Consider the following 17,436-nt stretch of genomic DNA (forward strand, 5'->3'; position numbering starts at 1 on the left):
ATCTGTGTGCGGTCCCTGCCTCCATGACAACCACAACCCAGATGTAGAAATTCTTCATAATCACGTAGATTACACCAGAAGCCAGAAAGACCTCAGGTCAAAAGCACTCAGAGAATGTGTTTAACAAATTAAACTTGCAATTTCTCTGGGCAGGAAGTAGGGAAGGGAGGGCAGTGGTTGTAGTAATATATTTTACTTCTCTTTCCAAAAGGAATCAATACATCTACCAAAACAAAAGAAAAACTATGAGCCCAGTTTTTCTTTGCGGTTGTAGAAGCATGACAAGCTCTACAAGTGATCATGGTCGACAGACAGGCAGAGGAATTGACCCTGTCACAGATACAGTGATGAGGCCCAAAAAAGTGAAAAGATAAAACCTGAGGCTCTGGCATACAAGAAAGAAGTCCCAGAAAAACAAAGCTGCTCTCCAGCACTACTAATGGTCCTGAACAAATCAATTCTTTTGGAAGGCTCATTAATTCCTGCAGCTTCCTAGTTCTAGTGACTAGGGGACCACCAGGCTCATAGTCACTTAGATATTAGGCGATGATCTGACATCTGGTCTGATGGAGGTGCGAGAAACAAGCAAGTCTAAGCTAGTGGGAGATTAAGTGAAAGGTCAGCTTTGATCTGTGTGAACACATAGAGCTTTGGGGCTTTGAAGAGGGAGCAGAGATCAGGGATGACCCAGGGTGCCTTGGCCATTAGCCAAGTTGTGTGATCTCGGACAAGTACTTAAACCTCTCTGTGCTTCCATTTCCTCCCCTGAAAGTGAAGCTATAGCAGTGCCCACCTCAAAGGTCTGTTGTGAGAACCTGACTTGGTCAAAATCTATGCAGCACAATTGTCCAGCAGGCAGCAATTACCTGGGAAATGTCAGCCTTTGCTATATGGGCAGGTTGCACACAAACTGTTCAATTATGGGTCCAGCCCTTACCAGTGATACGACACTGAGCACATTACTTCTCTGTGCCTTGGTTTTCCCTTATGTAAAATGCAATAATAATAATTATTACATCATAGGGTTGTTAGAAGGAGTCAAGATGCAACACTAGTCTGACACCTTGCTCAGTAATCCCATGATCAGTGTTACTTGCCATTAGAACTATTTCTTCTAGTAAGAAGCTAAATAAAACAGCAGACATCCTGGCTCAGGCACCAGGGAGTGCAGTGGGGCTGAATGTGTGTGAGGGTTTAATATACAGGCACGAATGTTTAAAGAAATGATGAAAAATGTTCTCGTACTTGGAAAGAAATGTGTGTGCTCTTAGGGTGCATTTGGCTCCTAACATGGCACACGGGCACCTGCTTAAAGACTGTAAACTCTTGTGTAAAAAAAAAAAAGGGTTGAGATAACTTCCTGAGGGCCGAGATTCGCTCACACCCCCTTGCATCCCCGTCCGGCGCAGGCTGCGCGCTCCGAGCCCGGCTGACCCCGGTCCAGCGCCTCGCGCCTCGCGCCCCGACTGTCCAGCAGGGGCCGCCCTGGGCCGGGCTCCGGATCCGAGCGGGAGAGCGCGGCGGGAGGCGGCCCCGCCGCCGGCCTGGGTGGGAGGGGTTTGGCTGCGCCGGCTCGGGAGGCCCCGGGCTCCAGCAGCTGGGATGGAGCAGAGCGCGCGGGGCGCCGCCGGACACGCCGCCGCCTGAGCCCCAGCCCGCAGCCGTCCCGCCTCCGGCCCCCGCCGCCCGCGCTGGTGCGCCCGCCCGTCAGTCCCGCGAACCCTCCCGCCCGCGCTGGTGCGCCCGTCAGTCCCGCGAACCCTCCCGCCCGCGCCACCCGGGCGCCAGGCACCGGGGACCATGATCTGCAGGACTCTCTTCGCGCTCTGCATCTTCGCGGCAGGTACTCTGGGGCGCCCCCGGGCCGGGCGGGAATGGGCGCCAGCGGCCGGCGCTGGGGCGGGGCGGGGCGGGGCGGGCCCCCTGGGAAGTGGGTCCCGCGGGCGAGCTCCGAGGCTGCGGCGGGCGGGTGCGCGGGCCGGGCGGTGCTGCGGGAGCCTGACCCGTCCCGGCAGAGGGGCGCGGGCCCCTTCCCGCCGCCGCGTCCCGACAGAGGGGCGCGGGCCCCTTCCCGCCGCCGCGTCCCGACAGAGGGGCGCGGGCCCCTTCCCGCCGCCGCGTCCCGGCAGAGGGGCGCGGGCCCCTTCCCGCCGCCCCGTCCCGACAGAGGGGCGCGGGCCCCTTCCCGCCGCCGCGTCCCGACAGAGGGGCGCGGGCCCCTTCCCGCCGCCGCGTCCCGACAGAGGGGCGCGGGCCCCTTCCCGCCGCCGCGTCCCGGCCGCCGAACTCCGCGAGTCGGTGGAACAGGTGGCAGCGCTTCGCCTTCGGCCCGGCGGGCGGCGCGGCTGCTGCTGGGGCGCCTGGGGTCAGGGCGGGACCCCGAGGGGGATGGACGGCGGGGGGGGCTCCCGGAAGGCTTTGAGCGGGGGCTGCGCACCCCGCGGGCTGGTTGGCGCTCCCCGGACCTGGGGGTCTCCGGCGCCCTTCCTGGGCGCGAGGAGGCGGCGTTCAAGTCCCACGGACGCTGCCTCGACCCGGCTCATGGTCGCGATCACCGCTGGGGTTGCAATTTTATCCGGCGGGCTGGGGCCCCAAAAATGCGTGTCACGGCAGAGGCCGTCAGCCTGGCTGCAACTGGCGCGCACCCCGCTTCGCTTCACGCGCCCTCCCCGACTTGCCCCCGCCTCCGACGGCCGCGCGGCGAGCGCCGGGGTCTCGGGAGCGCCGGGGGTGCCGGGGGTCTCGGGAGCGCCGGCCGCGGGGGGCTGCGGGGCGGGGCCGGGAGACCCCGAACGGCGCTTTGGGTCCGGAGCCGGGATTCCCGGTGTTAGCAGGAAACGCCCCGACGGGACGGGACGGGACGGCTGCGCGCGGGGCGCAGGTGGGAACAGCGGCCCGGGCGCGGCGCTGAGACGGGCCGTGGGTCACAGGCGCGGGTCTGCGCCCTGCCGCGGCCGGGCCGGCCCCCTCCCGACTGCCCGGCGGCCCTAACTGGGCGCACGAGTCGCCACCGTGCCTCGCAGGGCAGCCGGGGTTGCCCGCCGCGCCCGAAGGGAACCGCGCCTTGGAGGAAGTCGCCCGGCTGCGGGCGCGCCGGCCCGAGCGCCCAGGGGGCTCCTCTCCCGCCCGCCCGCCGTGTGGGGACGCCGCGGGCTCGGGCGCTGGGCCGCGCACCCCGAGCGCCGGGTCCCCGGGAGCGACCGCCGTGCGGCCCGGACGCCCCGCGGGCAGTGCCAGCGACCCTCCCCGCCGGAGGCGGCCCCGGGGCCCCGCGAGGCGCGTCGCCGCGACCGGCTCTGCAGAAGCCCCCCTGGGCTCCGTGGGGGGTCAGGGGGCCCTAGTGAGACCTTGGAGCGAGCGGGGTAGGCGGCGCGCGTGCGTGCGTGCGTGTGTGTGTGCGTGTGTACATGTGTGTGTACATGTGTGTGAGTGTGCGTGCGTGTGTGTACATGTGTGTGAGTGTGCGTGTGAGTGTGTGAGTGTGTGTACATGTGTGTGAGTGTGTGCGTGTGAGTGTGTGCGTGTGTGTGTGAGTGTGTACATGTGTGTGTGAGTGTGCGTGTGTGTGAGTGCGTGTGTGCGTGTGTACATGTGTGTGAGTGTGTACATGTGTGTGTGTGCGTGTGCGTGTGTGTGCGTGTGTGTACGTGTGTGAGTGTGTGCGTGTGTGTGTACATGTGTGTGTGCGTGTGAGTGTGCGTGAGTGTGTGTACATGTGTGTGAGTGTGCGTGTGAGTGTGTGCATGTGTGTACATGTGTGTGAGTGTGTACATGTGTGTGTGCGTGTGTGTGTGCATGTGTGTGCATGTGTGAGTGTGTACATGTGTGTGCGTGTGTGCGTGTGCGTGTGTGCGTGTGCGTGTGTGTGTGAGTGCGTTAACAGCGCCGGCAGCTGGCAAAACCAGGATCAGCCCTCCTGGGCACTGTCCCGTGACATCCCCCTGAGGAGCTCAAGCTGCTTTCCTCGGCCTGTTGTCCTTTAGCCGCTCTTCCCCGGCAGGAACGACGCTCTTGCTCAGCGGCCAGCGGCGCCTCACCTGCACCCCTGCCCCTTGCTGGGGTGGAGCCAGCAGGTTTCAGCCCCCGCCTGGGGCTCTCCTGACCGGGAGGACAGTCGGGCCTCTGTGTCCGTCTCCCGAGGCGGGATGCCCGGCCTCCCCCCCCCGGGCTCTGCTCCTCTGAAGGAGTGGCTTTAGGGTCAGCATGCTGTTAGAGCTACTGGACATAAATGCCCCCTGAGCTGTTCGCATCCCAGAGTACAGTGTTTACAGGGACTAACGAAGTGCTTTTGAAAGAATAAATAGATGTGTTGGTAAAGGAAAGAGGGTTCTTGAAAGGAAAGCGGCAGGCGCGGTTCAGTGGCTCCCTGAGCTCCCTGGGCAGAGCCTAATGTGTCTCACCAGCCCCTGGCTTCTCTTCTGTTTCCCCCACACACACACTCCGCCCTCTCCAGCTTCAGAGGCTTCAGGACAATTTCTGTAAAAGTCCTAAGGTGATACTATCTTGAGCCAGGAATGGGGTTTGGCAGAGGACTTTTTTATAGCTTAATAAATCAATATATACATAGCATTTCCTCCACCCTGCATAATGGACACTTGCAAATATGTGTGCCCTGTCAGCCCAGCCAAAGTAGATCTCTATATTTACCCACTTGTGCTTTCAAAGAAGGAAGAGAGAAACCATGGGTTGTCTTCAGTTCTCGCAAAGTTAATTGCGGTAGAAAACTAGCACTGCTGTTGCGCAAGCCGTTCCCAGCACCTCTAATGCCCGGGCAGGAGCCCTGCCTCCAAAGCAAAATAAAGCCGGAACCCGAGGCTGGGCAGCAGAGCCCGGAGCAAGGAAGGCCGCTGGCCGCTGGCAGCCGCCGCCTCCCTGCCCCTCCCTCCCCTCTGGATGCTCTTCCTTCCTCACCACCGCCAGCACTGCCGCCCTCCCATGTTCTAGGACCCAATTTATTTTTTTTAAAACCCCCACTGAGACATCTGAGATACACTAGAACTTTTCAAAGGCCTTTTCCAAACACTCAAGAAGGACAAAGGGGAAAGAAGCGTAAGTAAGAGAGGCGCAAACCCCGGGGCCGACCTCTCGTGCCTCGGGTCTGCCCTGCCTGCCCCTTGTCTCCCCTGCAGGGGGACAAGCCCACTAAACAGGTGGTAAGACCAGGAGCTGGACATCCTGTTTGTGTTCTGGGCCTGTCCCGGCTCCTCTCCAAGTGACTAACATCTACAATGTCCATCTCCACTAAGGAAGACCCCACCCACACATGCACGGCCCTGTTCTTACCATAGGTCCTGACATATGTCAGGTCCTTATCATAAACATATTAAAGCCTTACCATAAATCTTATCATAAGCATGTTAAAAGTAAATAAAAAATATACACACACGTTTACAGGAACAGCAAGGCTGCCTGTGGTTGGCTGGGAGCAGAGGTGAAGGGTTGCTTACTTTCCTTCAGCCTGGTTACCTTCTGTCCCCCTGGCCTGTGTCGCAGTTCAAGAAGTGACACCTCCTTCACCTGAGAAGGCGGGCGCTCTTCCTCACTATCTGATACGTTTGCTGAGGCCGAGTTGCAAAGTGGTAAGCCCAGAGATCCTGCCGCTAGATTGCCTGGGCACAAAGCTAAGTTTTACTGCTTACTAATCGCGTAATTTAGGGCGAGTAACTTAACCCCTCTGAGTTTCCTTATCTACAAAATTGGGGGGTTAAGCTTCACAAGGTTGTTGAAAGTGTTAAATGACTGAAGATACCTGCAGTACCTGGGACATAGTAAGCACTCAATAATGGGAGCTAGTTTTGTTGCCATTGTTCTTACTAATAAAGTTACTGTGTTTGGCACCGATTAGGTCATCCTCTCCAAAAGCCAAGTCTATGTGTTTGCTCTTGGACAATGGAAATCAAAGATCCCAACGAATATCCCAGCACAGTGCCAGCTGTGCTGGCAAACCCTAATGTGCAAATTAAGAAAAGATTCAGCTCAGCCTACTAAATGCCTAATTTGAAAAGGTTAATAGCATGCCAGCTCAGATTTAGCACAACAGTCCCAAAAATGCTCAGTAAGACATAGAAGTAAAGTCTCACCAAGGTCTTTATTTTTCCACAAAGTCTTTTGCAAACTGGTATGTTTCAAAAGTCCAACTCAGCTAAATCTTAAGGTCAGGTTCCCAGAGACACAGATGTTGGATAATTCAAACCTAACAGCTTAGGAAAAGGCAGTTCATGGTATCCGAATGATCCAGAATGGCTCTCTTCAGCACCCAAAATCATATTGGCCAGATCACTAATTAACTTGATCATTTGGACCTGATCTAATTATGCTTGTGTTTTAATAAGAAAAATACTGACCAAGTTTTTTTATGGTTTGAGCAGACTTTTTTTTTAAACAGACTTTTAAGCAATACTTTTTCCAAGGTGGGGGGGTGGGTTATAGCATCCACTGGAGAGAGACGTTTAAAAAATATTGATTGGCTGTCTTAACACCCAAATGAAAGGAATCCTGCCATATCATTTACAACAACTTGCTTTCCTTTGGAAATATCCATTACTGAAATTGGATATGTTAGTTTAGGAACCAAATATTTGTTTTGCTAGTAAGAGACTGAATGAAACAGTTGCTTGGAAAAATTAGAAGACAGGGGCAGTTCTAAAAAGAGGGGGCTGAGAACATATTCCTTATGCAATGACTACTTTCTACTTGGAAATGCAGGGCTAATAGGTTATCATCCAGTTAATGTGCAAGCAGGATGACTATAAAATAAGACTGATTTGTGTATGCAGTTCATGGCATTACTTTTTTAGTCACAGCTTAAATTATTTAAATGACAAAGATTGACATAACATCAGATTTTCTGATCTGTGGGTCTTTAAATGTCCATCATAATCCTTTACAACAGCACTGCCTATTTCTTTCACCTGTTTTAATGTCATTTATAAACCTTGAGACCTTTGCCATTTTATAAGTAATAGAAATCATTAAAATAAAAGAGACAATTACATAATTCATTTCAATTATATAATGTTTTTCTTTGGTACAGGGTGGTATAATGTTGATGGAAAATAAGTTGTTTTAATTTTCCTTTGGCTAGAGTTGCCAGATTTAGCAAATAAAAACAGGTTTCCCAATACAATTTGAATTTTCAAATAAACAGTGAATTCTAAATATATCCCTCCCACATAATACTTGGGACATGTTTAAACTAAATAATTCTTCATTGTTTACCTTAAATTCAAATTTCACTGGGCATCTGTGATTCATCGAGAAACCCTACCTTTGGCCTTTCATCTGCAGTTCATCTATGCAGTGTGTTTGATATTAATATTAGCTTTATTTTAAACCCTACCTCTTAGGGCTTTAGTTGCCCTGCACCATTTCAAAAATTTGTTCATGGGAAGGCTTGGAGATTTCAGGGCAGCCCTCTCTCGAAGAGCAACTACAAGGATTAGGACTCAGAGGCAGCTTTCCAATAAAATATTTGGAATCTGACTGCATATCCAGTAATAGTGCAGTGTTTTGTGTTTCCAATCAGTTGGTGGGGTTTCTGTGCCCCCCCCCCTGAGGCTACATTACTGGACCCCCTTGTAACTCTTCCCTTTTACAAAACAGTCTATTTTAAAGGGTGACAACGTTCTTGCATAGGAGCTGGAACTAGAAGCCTTCTAGAATCCAGCTGGCAGCTGATTACAAAAGGAAGTTATAGAAGAGCTTTGGATTTCAATGAGCTCTTCTGTGCCAGGATCTTAGTACATCTCACAGATATTAATTAGATAAGGTTTACATAATTACTGTAGGATAGGTCTACTGGTATCGTTTGAAAGCTGTGGCTATATAGAGCCTAAAGCAGCAGATTAGACAGAATTTCAAGGCAGATAAAAAATCATTTAAACTATTGGGCTATGGTGGAAATTTGTACCTTTCATATTCAAGGCAAAATCTGTGAGTAGGTAACTGTTAAGTGGGGGGAAATTGTGGGAAGGTACCAGGTGTGATATTTAGAAAACATGTTCATTCAGTGCCAAATAAGATGAATGGTAGAATACAACTTTGATGATAACATCTTCTAGTCCAAATTCTGACACCTGATTTTCTTTTCCATTTGTGAGAAAATAAGGACATGGGAACTTTAGTGCAGGTGTTGAACATGAAAAGAATTAAAGGAGAGATGTTTTTACTTATTTATTTGTTTATTTTTTGGCCATGGTTGTAAACTTCCAGCTATCATTCCAACTTCCCATTGCTTAGAACGTATATTTTCTTATATGGGGTTATTAAAATGTATGTCATCTTTTAAATGATGATATTCTTGCCGGCTTTGTATAGTCCAGAAGCATAACCTCATCACTGACAGAGTTGATTCACCCATGACTGTACCCATGATGGACTGTGACTGGTGCTGTCTGCCCCTTAGGAAACCTTTTCAGTTTCTGTTGGAAAAGCTTTTGTGATCCCACAGTTAGGTGGGAGAATGATAGCACTGTACTGGCACTGAACTTTTAGCTGACTGTTAAACACTTCATACTATAGGATTCTTGCTTTGTACTGTGATTTGGGTCCTTTAGGAAGAACAACAATTATTCTGAGGATAAAAGGATACTCTTCTTAGTCACTACGCAAAGCTACAGTGCACTGTCTCTGTGTGTTTAGGGAAATGTCTAAGACTCCAGTCTTTCTACTGAGTTAATGTCACGTGTCATATTATGATAGGACTTCAGTATGTCTCACAGTTACAACATGAGGGGGTCCCAATGCCCGTTTATTCAACAGAGGTTCCTAAAGAAACCTGGCGGACTGAACACCTCTCACCAGCCTTGGAAAAGAGGCCAGTTATTGGTGGATCCCCTCTCTGCCAGTCATGGCAGTTCTTGCTGTTGATGGTTCTACTGAGTGAGAGGCAAGCTCAAGATGGCTATGGCCGTGGCCCAACCAATGGGGAGTCCTAGATGCTTTGTCTTAACAATTACACTTGTTGATGGAGATGGCATTCAAAAGGAGAGATCTCGGGATCCCCCCTTTTAAAGAACTGTTCAGGCAGGTCTGAGCAGAAGAAGGGATTATCAGTTTTTGAGGCTAAGTGATCATTCATCATTTACATTCTAGGATATGTTGGCTGGTGGGGAAGGAAGTACGATATCAAATTAGATGTGAAAACTGGGTAAGAAATGGACAATAGAAAGGGACCTCGGCTGTTTCAGAAATTCTGCATAAGATACATGGGAGAGGCTGGAGGCAATCTGTTGTGTGAGGCGGAGAGAATAGCAGTTGGGGGGGAGGGGTGTTGGTCACTTGGGCCTACTAAACACCAAACCACTCCTTTGATGGTGATGCTGGGAGTGGAAAATTCAGTTTCCTTTTTCGGGGGCAACTAAACTGTATATAAATATAAAACCTGTTTTAGTGCACATTTTTAGTTTTGTGAAAGGTTACAAATGGAGCCTTTTAGATTAAACAATGTGGTAGCCCTTAGTAGCGAGTAATTAAAGTACCCTGGGCATTGTGAAAGGGGGCAAAGAGTGAGAAAGTGCCCTGAGAGGTGAAGAGGAATTCTCCTGCATGGTGGGTCCATTAAGGAGGGTGGACTGGCCTGGGGCTACACACTTCCGGGCAGCCTTCCTCGAATTGCACTTCAAAGAGAGTCCCATTTTAAACATGTTCTCCCTTAAATGTTTACAGGAAGAGAAACACAGCCCTGATATTTATCAGGTGGGGATGGGGTTTGTGTGGTGTGGTAGAAGGGGCTTTGGAGGAAGACAGGCTGGCCTGGAATGCCAACTCTGGGATCTTAAGTTTCCTCCCATGCAGGGCTATGATATGCATGGAGTGCCATGTGAGTAAACAGTCAACAAATGTTGTCAAGCAGGTGTACCAACAGATAGGTTTGTTTTACTTTACTTCATTTGCTTGTCTGCCTCCCACTATTAGATTTTAAGGCATATGAGAGAGAATTTTAGCTATTTTGTCTTTGCATTGTCCTCAGCACGTAGAACAGAGCAAGACACATAATGAGTGCTTAGCAAATATTATTTTAATTAATTTTTCATTGAGAACCTACATATGCTGAACACTATTCAAGGCTCTGGAGACACAGCAATGAACAAAATAGACAAAGCTGGACCCTCGGGGAACTTACCTTCTTTGAGGATGACTAATTTTGACTTGGGCAGAAGAAAATCAGAAGTTGAATATCTAACTGTTATCTCAAGCTCAACATGTCCAAATCTGAACTCTTGGATTTCCCTCCCCCAAGAGGCTCCACCAGAAGCCTTCCCCCATCTTGACGAATGGCAACTCCAACTTTCTAGTTGTTCTGGCTGAAAATCATGAGTCATCTTTGAGTCTCTTTCTCTAACACCCTTTATCCAATCCTTCAAGAAACTCTGTCTGTCCTACTTTTAAAATATGTACAAAATTCAAACACTTTGCCACCACCATTGCTCTTACTCTGGTGTGAGCCACCCTCACCTTCCCCCGGAGTAATACAGTGGCCTCCTCTCAGGTCCCCCAGCTTTTACTCGTCTCCCCCTAAGGTCTGTCTTCTGTATGCAACAGTTGAGCCAATGGAAATGTATCAGGTGATGCCATTGCTCTGTTCGGTTCTACAGGAGCTTCCCATTGCGCTCAGAGTAAAATCCCACGTCGTTCAAATGACTGTCAAGACCAGCCTCAGCGACTGCTCATCCATTCCGGGGCCTGGCCGACCCCTCTCCTTTGCTCACCCCGCACCAGCCACGCTGGCTTCCTTCGAGCACGCAGCGGCTTGTTCCTCTATCTGGAACACACTTTCTCCGATATTCACGTAGCTAATTCCCTCATCTCCCTCAAACCTTTGATAAGATGTCACCTTCTCAATGGGACTTACCCTCACCAACATTTAAAAATTGCATGTCACCTGTGAACGCCGTGTTCCCAATGCCCCTTACCTGCCTCTTGCCTCTACTTTTTCTTTAATCTGAATCTATCTCCATCCCTTCACCTCCTCCTGCCCCCCTGGGATGTTGTCTCTTGTTTACTGTGGTATCCCCAGTGCTAAATACTGTGTGGCACTTAAGGGTACCCCAAAAAATTTGTTGAATTGAATGATAAAAATACATTTTTGTGAGCTGGCAAAATGAAAACTCAATCTGAAAATTTCCTTAGATCACCCAAAAATAAGATGTTGGCAAACTTGCTTACTATCAGGTGCTTATGTCTAGTGTTTCCAAATAGCTTTTCTGAAAAATGAGCCAGGCATTTAGTTTTCATTGAGGGTGACAAAAGCTAAACTTTCAAATCAGCTTTTTTGGGAGCCGTGTACATACAAATCTCTTCTTTTTCAAATGTACTCCCTTTTTGCCACAGATATCACTGCAAAATAGCTGAAACTTCTGAAATTCTCTGGCCAATTAAGAAAATGTCACCTATGAGCTCAGCCAGAGAAGATAAAGAGACCTCCACTCTTTGAACATTTTTGAGCATTTTCTGAATAACTGAAAATAGCCTGGGGATGAAAGTGACTTGAGTCAGGGAAGCCCGTGGGGCGATGTCCCGGGCCTGTCTGGGGAGGCCAAGTGAAGTCCCAGGCTGGGTGCTGAGAGTGTCAGCCAGTCACTAAGAAGCTGGAGAATAGAGTGGGAGTTCTCTTGACCCTGCTGACTCTGTGTTTTACTCTCCCTGGTGATTCTGAAATAGAACTTGTGTTTTAGTCCAAGCAATAAATAGAAGTGAAGTCCCGACTAAAACCAAACCTGGATCCTCTGAGCACTGTTCTCACCCCTGCAGGGCTGACACTCCTTGGCGTGGCTGCTGTTAAAATCACCACAAATGCTCATAGTACTTTCTGGCTTAAATGGGAACATTTAATTATTTAGCAGCTGCCAAAAAGAACATGAACTTAGAACAACATATTCGTCTTGAAGGCTTAGGAATAATGGTAAAATTTCAGATTATATCAACTTGAAAAGCAACCTATAAACGAACCAAAGAAGGGAAAAAATGGTGCTTTATATTAAAAGCATGGGCCTTACTTGCTTATTGAGGCCACTGGTCCATCCTTAAAGTGGGAAGGCACTCGGCCACCTTGAAGCGCAGCCAAGGAGAGTAACCCTGACCTGCGCTGGAGGCCACAGGGAACTGTGTCCGTGCCGTGGGTGTGACACTGGAGAATAGGTGGCCGTGACCGTTCCCCCCCTCTCCTCCAGGGGGGATATCAGGTTCCCTGATTAAAATGAAAAGCAGGGCCGAAGTTCTCACTAGAAGGAAAAGGAACAGGCACTGAAAAGAAGAGGCTTGGGATACCCCAAATCTCAAAGGCAAGTGTGGTTGCTGAAGGAAAAAAAAATTACTACATTACTGAGAATAGAGTTTTAGTTTAGGGGGTTATCAGACAGAACAAGGGGAGATGTGGTTTTTGAGATTCAGAAGTTTACAGCCAGTCTTTTGTTAAAAACAAAATTAAATCTCCACTAGTGACAGTTGTCTCTTATTTTATAACTTTTTAAAAGCTGCACTCAAATACTGACTTTTTTAAATCACTATTGAAACTAAACATACACAGAAATTGGCAAAACTGTATCTATTATCTGTCCAAACCTGATTTAGAGTCTTATTTGTTTCTTTTGGTTAAAAACTTTTACAAATAGTAATACACTGGGAACAATGTAAATGTCTATATAGTCCTAGTCGGATAAACTGGAATACATTTAACTTTATTCAACTGGGCAACGCTAAACAACTGCTTACAAGAATGGGGTGGTTCTTTTACTACTGACAGCTAAAAATGGTTACAATATATCGAACTAATTTTGTAACCTAAAATTTCACAATATATTGAAAAAGTAAAGTAAGGTATATTGTGATGAAATGTTTAAAACATTATGTTTCTGTGAGGAAATGGTTAAGAAAGATAAAGTGGTTTTCTTTGGGTTAGTTTCACTTTTTATGCTCCTTTGTTTTGCTCGAATTTTTTAATAGTTTGTATTACTTCATAATTTAAAAATAAAGATATTATCTATATTTTAAACGCTCTTTATCAACAGTTAATGTGGCTGTGTAACTGGTAGATGGCTCCTTCTATCTTCAAAATCTTGATCCAGAAATCCTTTTGACGGAGCCCTCAAAAATAAGAGCTTAGAAAAGCAAATCATCTCTGAAAGGTTTACAGGATATCACTGACGTAACGGGCAAGGAAGGTTCTGGGAAGAAATTGACTTAAAGTAATATTATATTTTCTAAAACCAGAGTGCTGCATAAATCATTGATCAAGACAAGCCATCTTGGATAGTATTTTAAGAGGCTCTGAGCTAACTGATCAGTATTTAAGGTTCTTTGTTAGTTTTTAATATCTTCAACATTTGTCGCTTATTGGAGAAATTTTAAATGAAAACATTATTCTAAGCTTTTCTAAAATAAAATTTGTCAACTTAGATATCAAATAAGAAAAGTAGCTCTCAGAAGAATAGATGATTTGTTTTTCTTTTGGCAACATTGAATTTGTTATATCATCTTTTCAATAAAATAACCAATAAGATGTGGTTCAGGCAAATGCTGGAGGATCCATTATCAATACCCCATGGCATTATCAGAGGACAATGGGAGTGTGACTAGAGAGAGGGCTGGAACAGGTGGGATTGGACGAGGCTTTGTGATCTGGACCAACCCCTTTGTATTACAGATTAAACTAGACATGTTGGAGAGAGAGGGAGAGAATTAAACATTTTTAATTTTCAGTTGTACTACGTGTCACCCCTTCTATTACGTTCATTTCGTCTGCAGCTCCATCTGATCCCCCCAGCATCGGCTAGGCCGCCCTGTCCCACTGGGAGTTCGGGTCACCGAGTGTCAGAGTTAAGTAATGAGACGCAGACCACCCGGTGGTGTGACGGAGCGAGGCTCTGAAGCCAGGCCTGTTGTCTGTTACCCACCTCAGCCCCTACTTGAGCTGCCAGCTCAGCTGATAGGTTCCTTTGTGTAAAGTTAGTCTCTGGACGTTCTCCCAGCTGACTCTCCTCCCGCCCGCAGACACTGTCTGGGGAGAACTCGACCCCCTCCTGGGCCGCCACAGCATCTCTCGGTGGTCACCGGCCACCGCTGTCCTTCTCAGTCTCCTGCCGCTCTTTTGGGACTCATCAGGTGAGGCCAGATTGCCTGCTTCCCTCCAAAGAAAAAGAATGAGGTTTCTAGTGGCCAGAAATGGAGCGGCTTGGGCATCAAGGAGGGTAACTGCAGTATTGGATCACACGGTTTAAACTCATGAGTTCATAATGAGCTTAGACACAAAACAATGACTCAAAACTGCATTGATCTCCCTGGGAAGATGCTAACAAACCAACACATTATTTTGAAAAATAATAAATAAATAGAAAGAATTAAGTATGATTGATTGATCTTATTTTGCCTTTATGAATATACCACTGGGTGACCAAATATTGAGTGACGGCTGACTGACAGTCGCTACACAAGTATTCGAGTGAATAGACGAAGGTGGCACAGGGGAAACAGAACATCGCCACACTGCGTGACTAAGGAGGGGGAGACCCTGGCACTGCCGGTCAGCGGCGGTCAGCATCATGAAATATGAAACAGCCAGATTCTATATTTATCTCCTGATGGAAGAACACACCATCCCTATAAAACAGTGTCGCCACGTTGAAAGGAAACTACGGCTGACCAAGTCTCCATATCCAACAGTCAAGTTAGAGGAAACCGAGGACCAAGGAGGATGCTAAATGACACCACAGGAGTAAATTCAGCAAACTCCAGGCTACGGAAAACTCTACAGGACAAACAACCTGCTTTCTTGGACAAATAAACTGCAAGGAAAAAAAGAGCAAGAATGAGCAAAAGATTGGGGTGCGGGGGACAGGACATATAGATGCGAAAGAGACTTAAGAGACATAGCAACTGTGGACCTTAATGGATCCAGAAGCAAACCTAAACTGTAAACATAAATTAAGGCATTTGTGAGACAGTTGTGAGTTTAATCATTGACTAGATATTTGATGATATTAAGGTATTATTATTTTCAGCATGATACTGATGTAGCCCTTATGTTTTCAACCAAAGTCCTTATCTTTTAGAAAAACACACGATTATATTTAGATAAGAAATCCTATGATGCCTGGGATTTGCTTCAAAATAATGTGGGAGGGAGACAATAGGTGGGGTTATTACAGAGAAAAAATTATTGTGAGTTAATTCTTGAAACTGAGCAGAGGGAACATGGGGGCTCGTACTTTTTGCTCCCATTCTGTAGATGATTAAATTTTTCTATTATAAAAAATTTGTAAAAAGAATCTTCCAGATCACCCCATCTCTTACAAAAACAATCCCAAGCTCCTTATCAAGTGGCTTAATATCTGAAAAAGATGCAGAGCAAAAGAAAGGAGCAGGTAACTATGGTGTGAGAGGCGGGAGAAGCCCGCGGGCCGTCCGTGCCTGGGGAGTCTCCCGGGACAGAAGCGCCCGCTGCACCCCCCAGGCCCTGGCCGGGCCAGGCCTCATCCTAGAGCACCTTGCTCCTCCCTTCTCTGCCCCCCAAACTCTCTTCGTCCTCAGGCTCAGGCTCCCCCTGAGGCTGTTAGCCCCAAGAGGCTTCCTGTCCTGCGGGGCGGGCTCCTGTCTGTTTCACATTCCTCTTTCCCATGTGTGGCCGCTCAGTACCTGCTGGAGGGACTCAGGCACCTGAGGCTCAGAGCTGTGGACCCCAAGGCCGCCAGCTCGTGAGTGGCCGAGCATGGGCTAAATGTCTCATGGACAGAAGAATGTAAGCCCCCGGCTTCAAAATCTCCAAAACCCCTTTGGCAGTGTGCATCCCACTCCTCCCCTCGACAGTCGGGATTTAAGATCGGTGGTCCCTGGGAAAACAACACGTTAACTTAGAGAAGCTGGAAGTTGTTTCTCCCTCGCCATGCTCCGGCAGGTGGAGAGCACGGAGCCCCAGGGAAGTGGCCGAAGGACAAACATGTTTTCATAGTGAAAAGTGGCCTGGGAGCTGGGCCAGGGCCAGGAAAGGAGTTGCCGTGTGAGAGGCACCAGGAGCACCCCGGACGCCCCCAGGCCCCGGAGAAGCTCGGGAAGGACAGGAGGCCCGAGTGGCCGCCTTCGCGCTCACACCCCAGCACGAGAAACCTGAAAAGGAGCTCTCCTTGCTTTCTAGGCCCTATTGCTGTCCTTGGGCAACCGCCCTCACCTGCACATCTCTCTGAAATAGTGTTTCCCTCTAGACAAGTGAATCCAGTAAAGATTGTCCTTGAAAGGATCCTCAGGTAGAGAGCACTGGAAGGAAGGGCGCCCTCCTGGAGAGAAAGGAAAAGCCTTCTCCTGTCCTCTGCTACCCAGCAGCAGGGCTGCCAGAAAGGAAGTGTCCTGCCCCCAAGCATGACTCCCCCAAACTGCTGTGAACTGCTTGCCCCCTTGAGCTATGCCAACCTGCGAAGCTTGGGGTGAAAACAGACTAGCTATTGTCTTCATTTCCTAGGGTTGTCGTAAAAAGTTACTCCCACAAACTTGGATGGCTTAAAACAACAGAAATGTGTTCTCTCACTGCTCTGGAAGCTAGACATTTGAAATCAAGGTTTGAGCAGGGCCATGTTCCCTGGAAACCCAAAGCCTGGCAGGGAGGAGCTTTCCTAGCTTCTTCCAACCTCTGGTGACCGCGGGCATTCCTTGTCTTGTGCAAGTATTAACTCGAATGTCTGCCTCCGTCTTCAAGCGGCCTTCCTCCCCCACGTCTGTCTTTGTCCAGATTCCCTTCCTGCAAGGACACCGGTCATCCAGCCATGTGGGATTAATACCCACTGTATGTCAGTATGGCCTCATTTTAACTTGATTCCATCTGCCAAGACCAGATTTCTATATGAGGCCACGTTCACAGGCACTGGGGGTTAAGACTCCAACATATCTTCTTCATAGGGACATAATTAACCCAAACCAGCTATATTTTTTTCACACCCAAGTCGTGCTCAGGAAAGACCCTCCTCCCCCACTGATACAAGAAGTGAAAGTGAATAATGTAATCAATTATAAGTTACTTTCATATTTAAGACAGCAGCTGCTATCACCTCAAGTATTTTTTTGTTTACTTGTTTACTTATTTATTATTAAAAGTCTTGATGGAAGAAAGCTGGTTGAGACTGTTTAAATCAGGTGTTTCTCAACCAGAGTGCTGTGGGCATTTGGAGGGGACAGCACATGGAGACGACATCCCTGGTCCCTGAACACTAAATAACAGTGTACTCTACAGGCATTGTGACAAGCAAGATAAAAGAAAAATAGAGAGAAAAAAAGAAGGAAGGGAGGAAAAGGGGGGGAGAAAATACCTTCATGTATTTCTAGCCTTAGCAGACTCATTGAAAACCAACAGTCTAAATTAATGCGATTTTTCATGGCCCTCCTAGAGCCCCCCACAGAACGGGTTGTGCTAGGCAACAGCAGTTCTGCGTCCTCAGCCAGCCGCTAACTGTGAGA

At 48.5% G+C, this 17,436-nt stretch overlaps 1 protein-coding gene across 2 annotated transcripts in view; it reads left to right on the forward strand.

The window, feature by feature from the left end:
- Positions 1 to 1,540: 1,540 nt before the first annotated feature.
- The window catches only part of PARM1 (prostate androgen-regulated mucin-like protein 1), a 95,622-nt gene continuing 79,726 nt past the window's right edge, over positions 1,541 to 17,436 (forward strand). The window contains exon 1 of one of the 2 annotated variants that reach the window (XM_081144229.1): positions 1,541 to 1,843. In XM_081144229.1, the coding sequence (XP_081000355.1) occupies positions 1,801 to 1,843 (43 nt within the window). In that variant the 5' untranslated portion in view covers positions 1,541 to 1,800. The remainder of the gene's footprint in view (positions 1,844 to 17,436) is intronic. The other variant, XM_081144228.1, reaches the window with a different exon arrangement.

The sequence above is a fragment of the Miniopterus schreibersii genome, assembly GCF_964146895.1.
Source record: "Miniopterus schreibersii genome assembly, chromosome: 1".
NCBI lineage: Eukaryota > Metazoa > Chordata > Mammalia > Chiroptera > Miniopteridae > Miniopterus > Miniopterus schreibersii.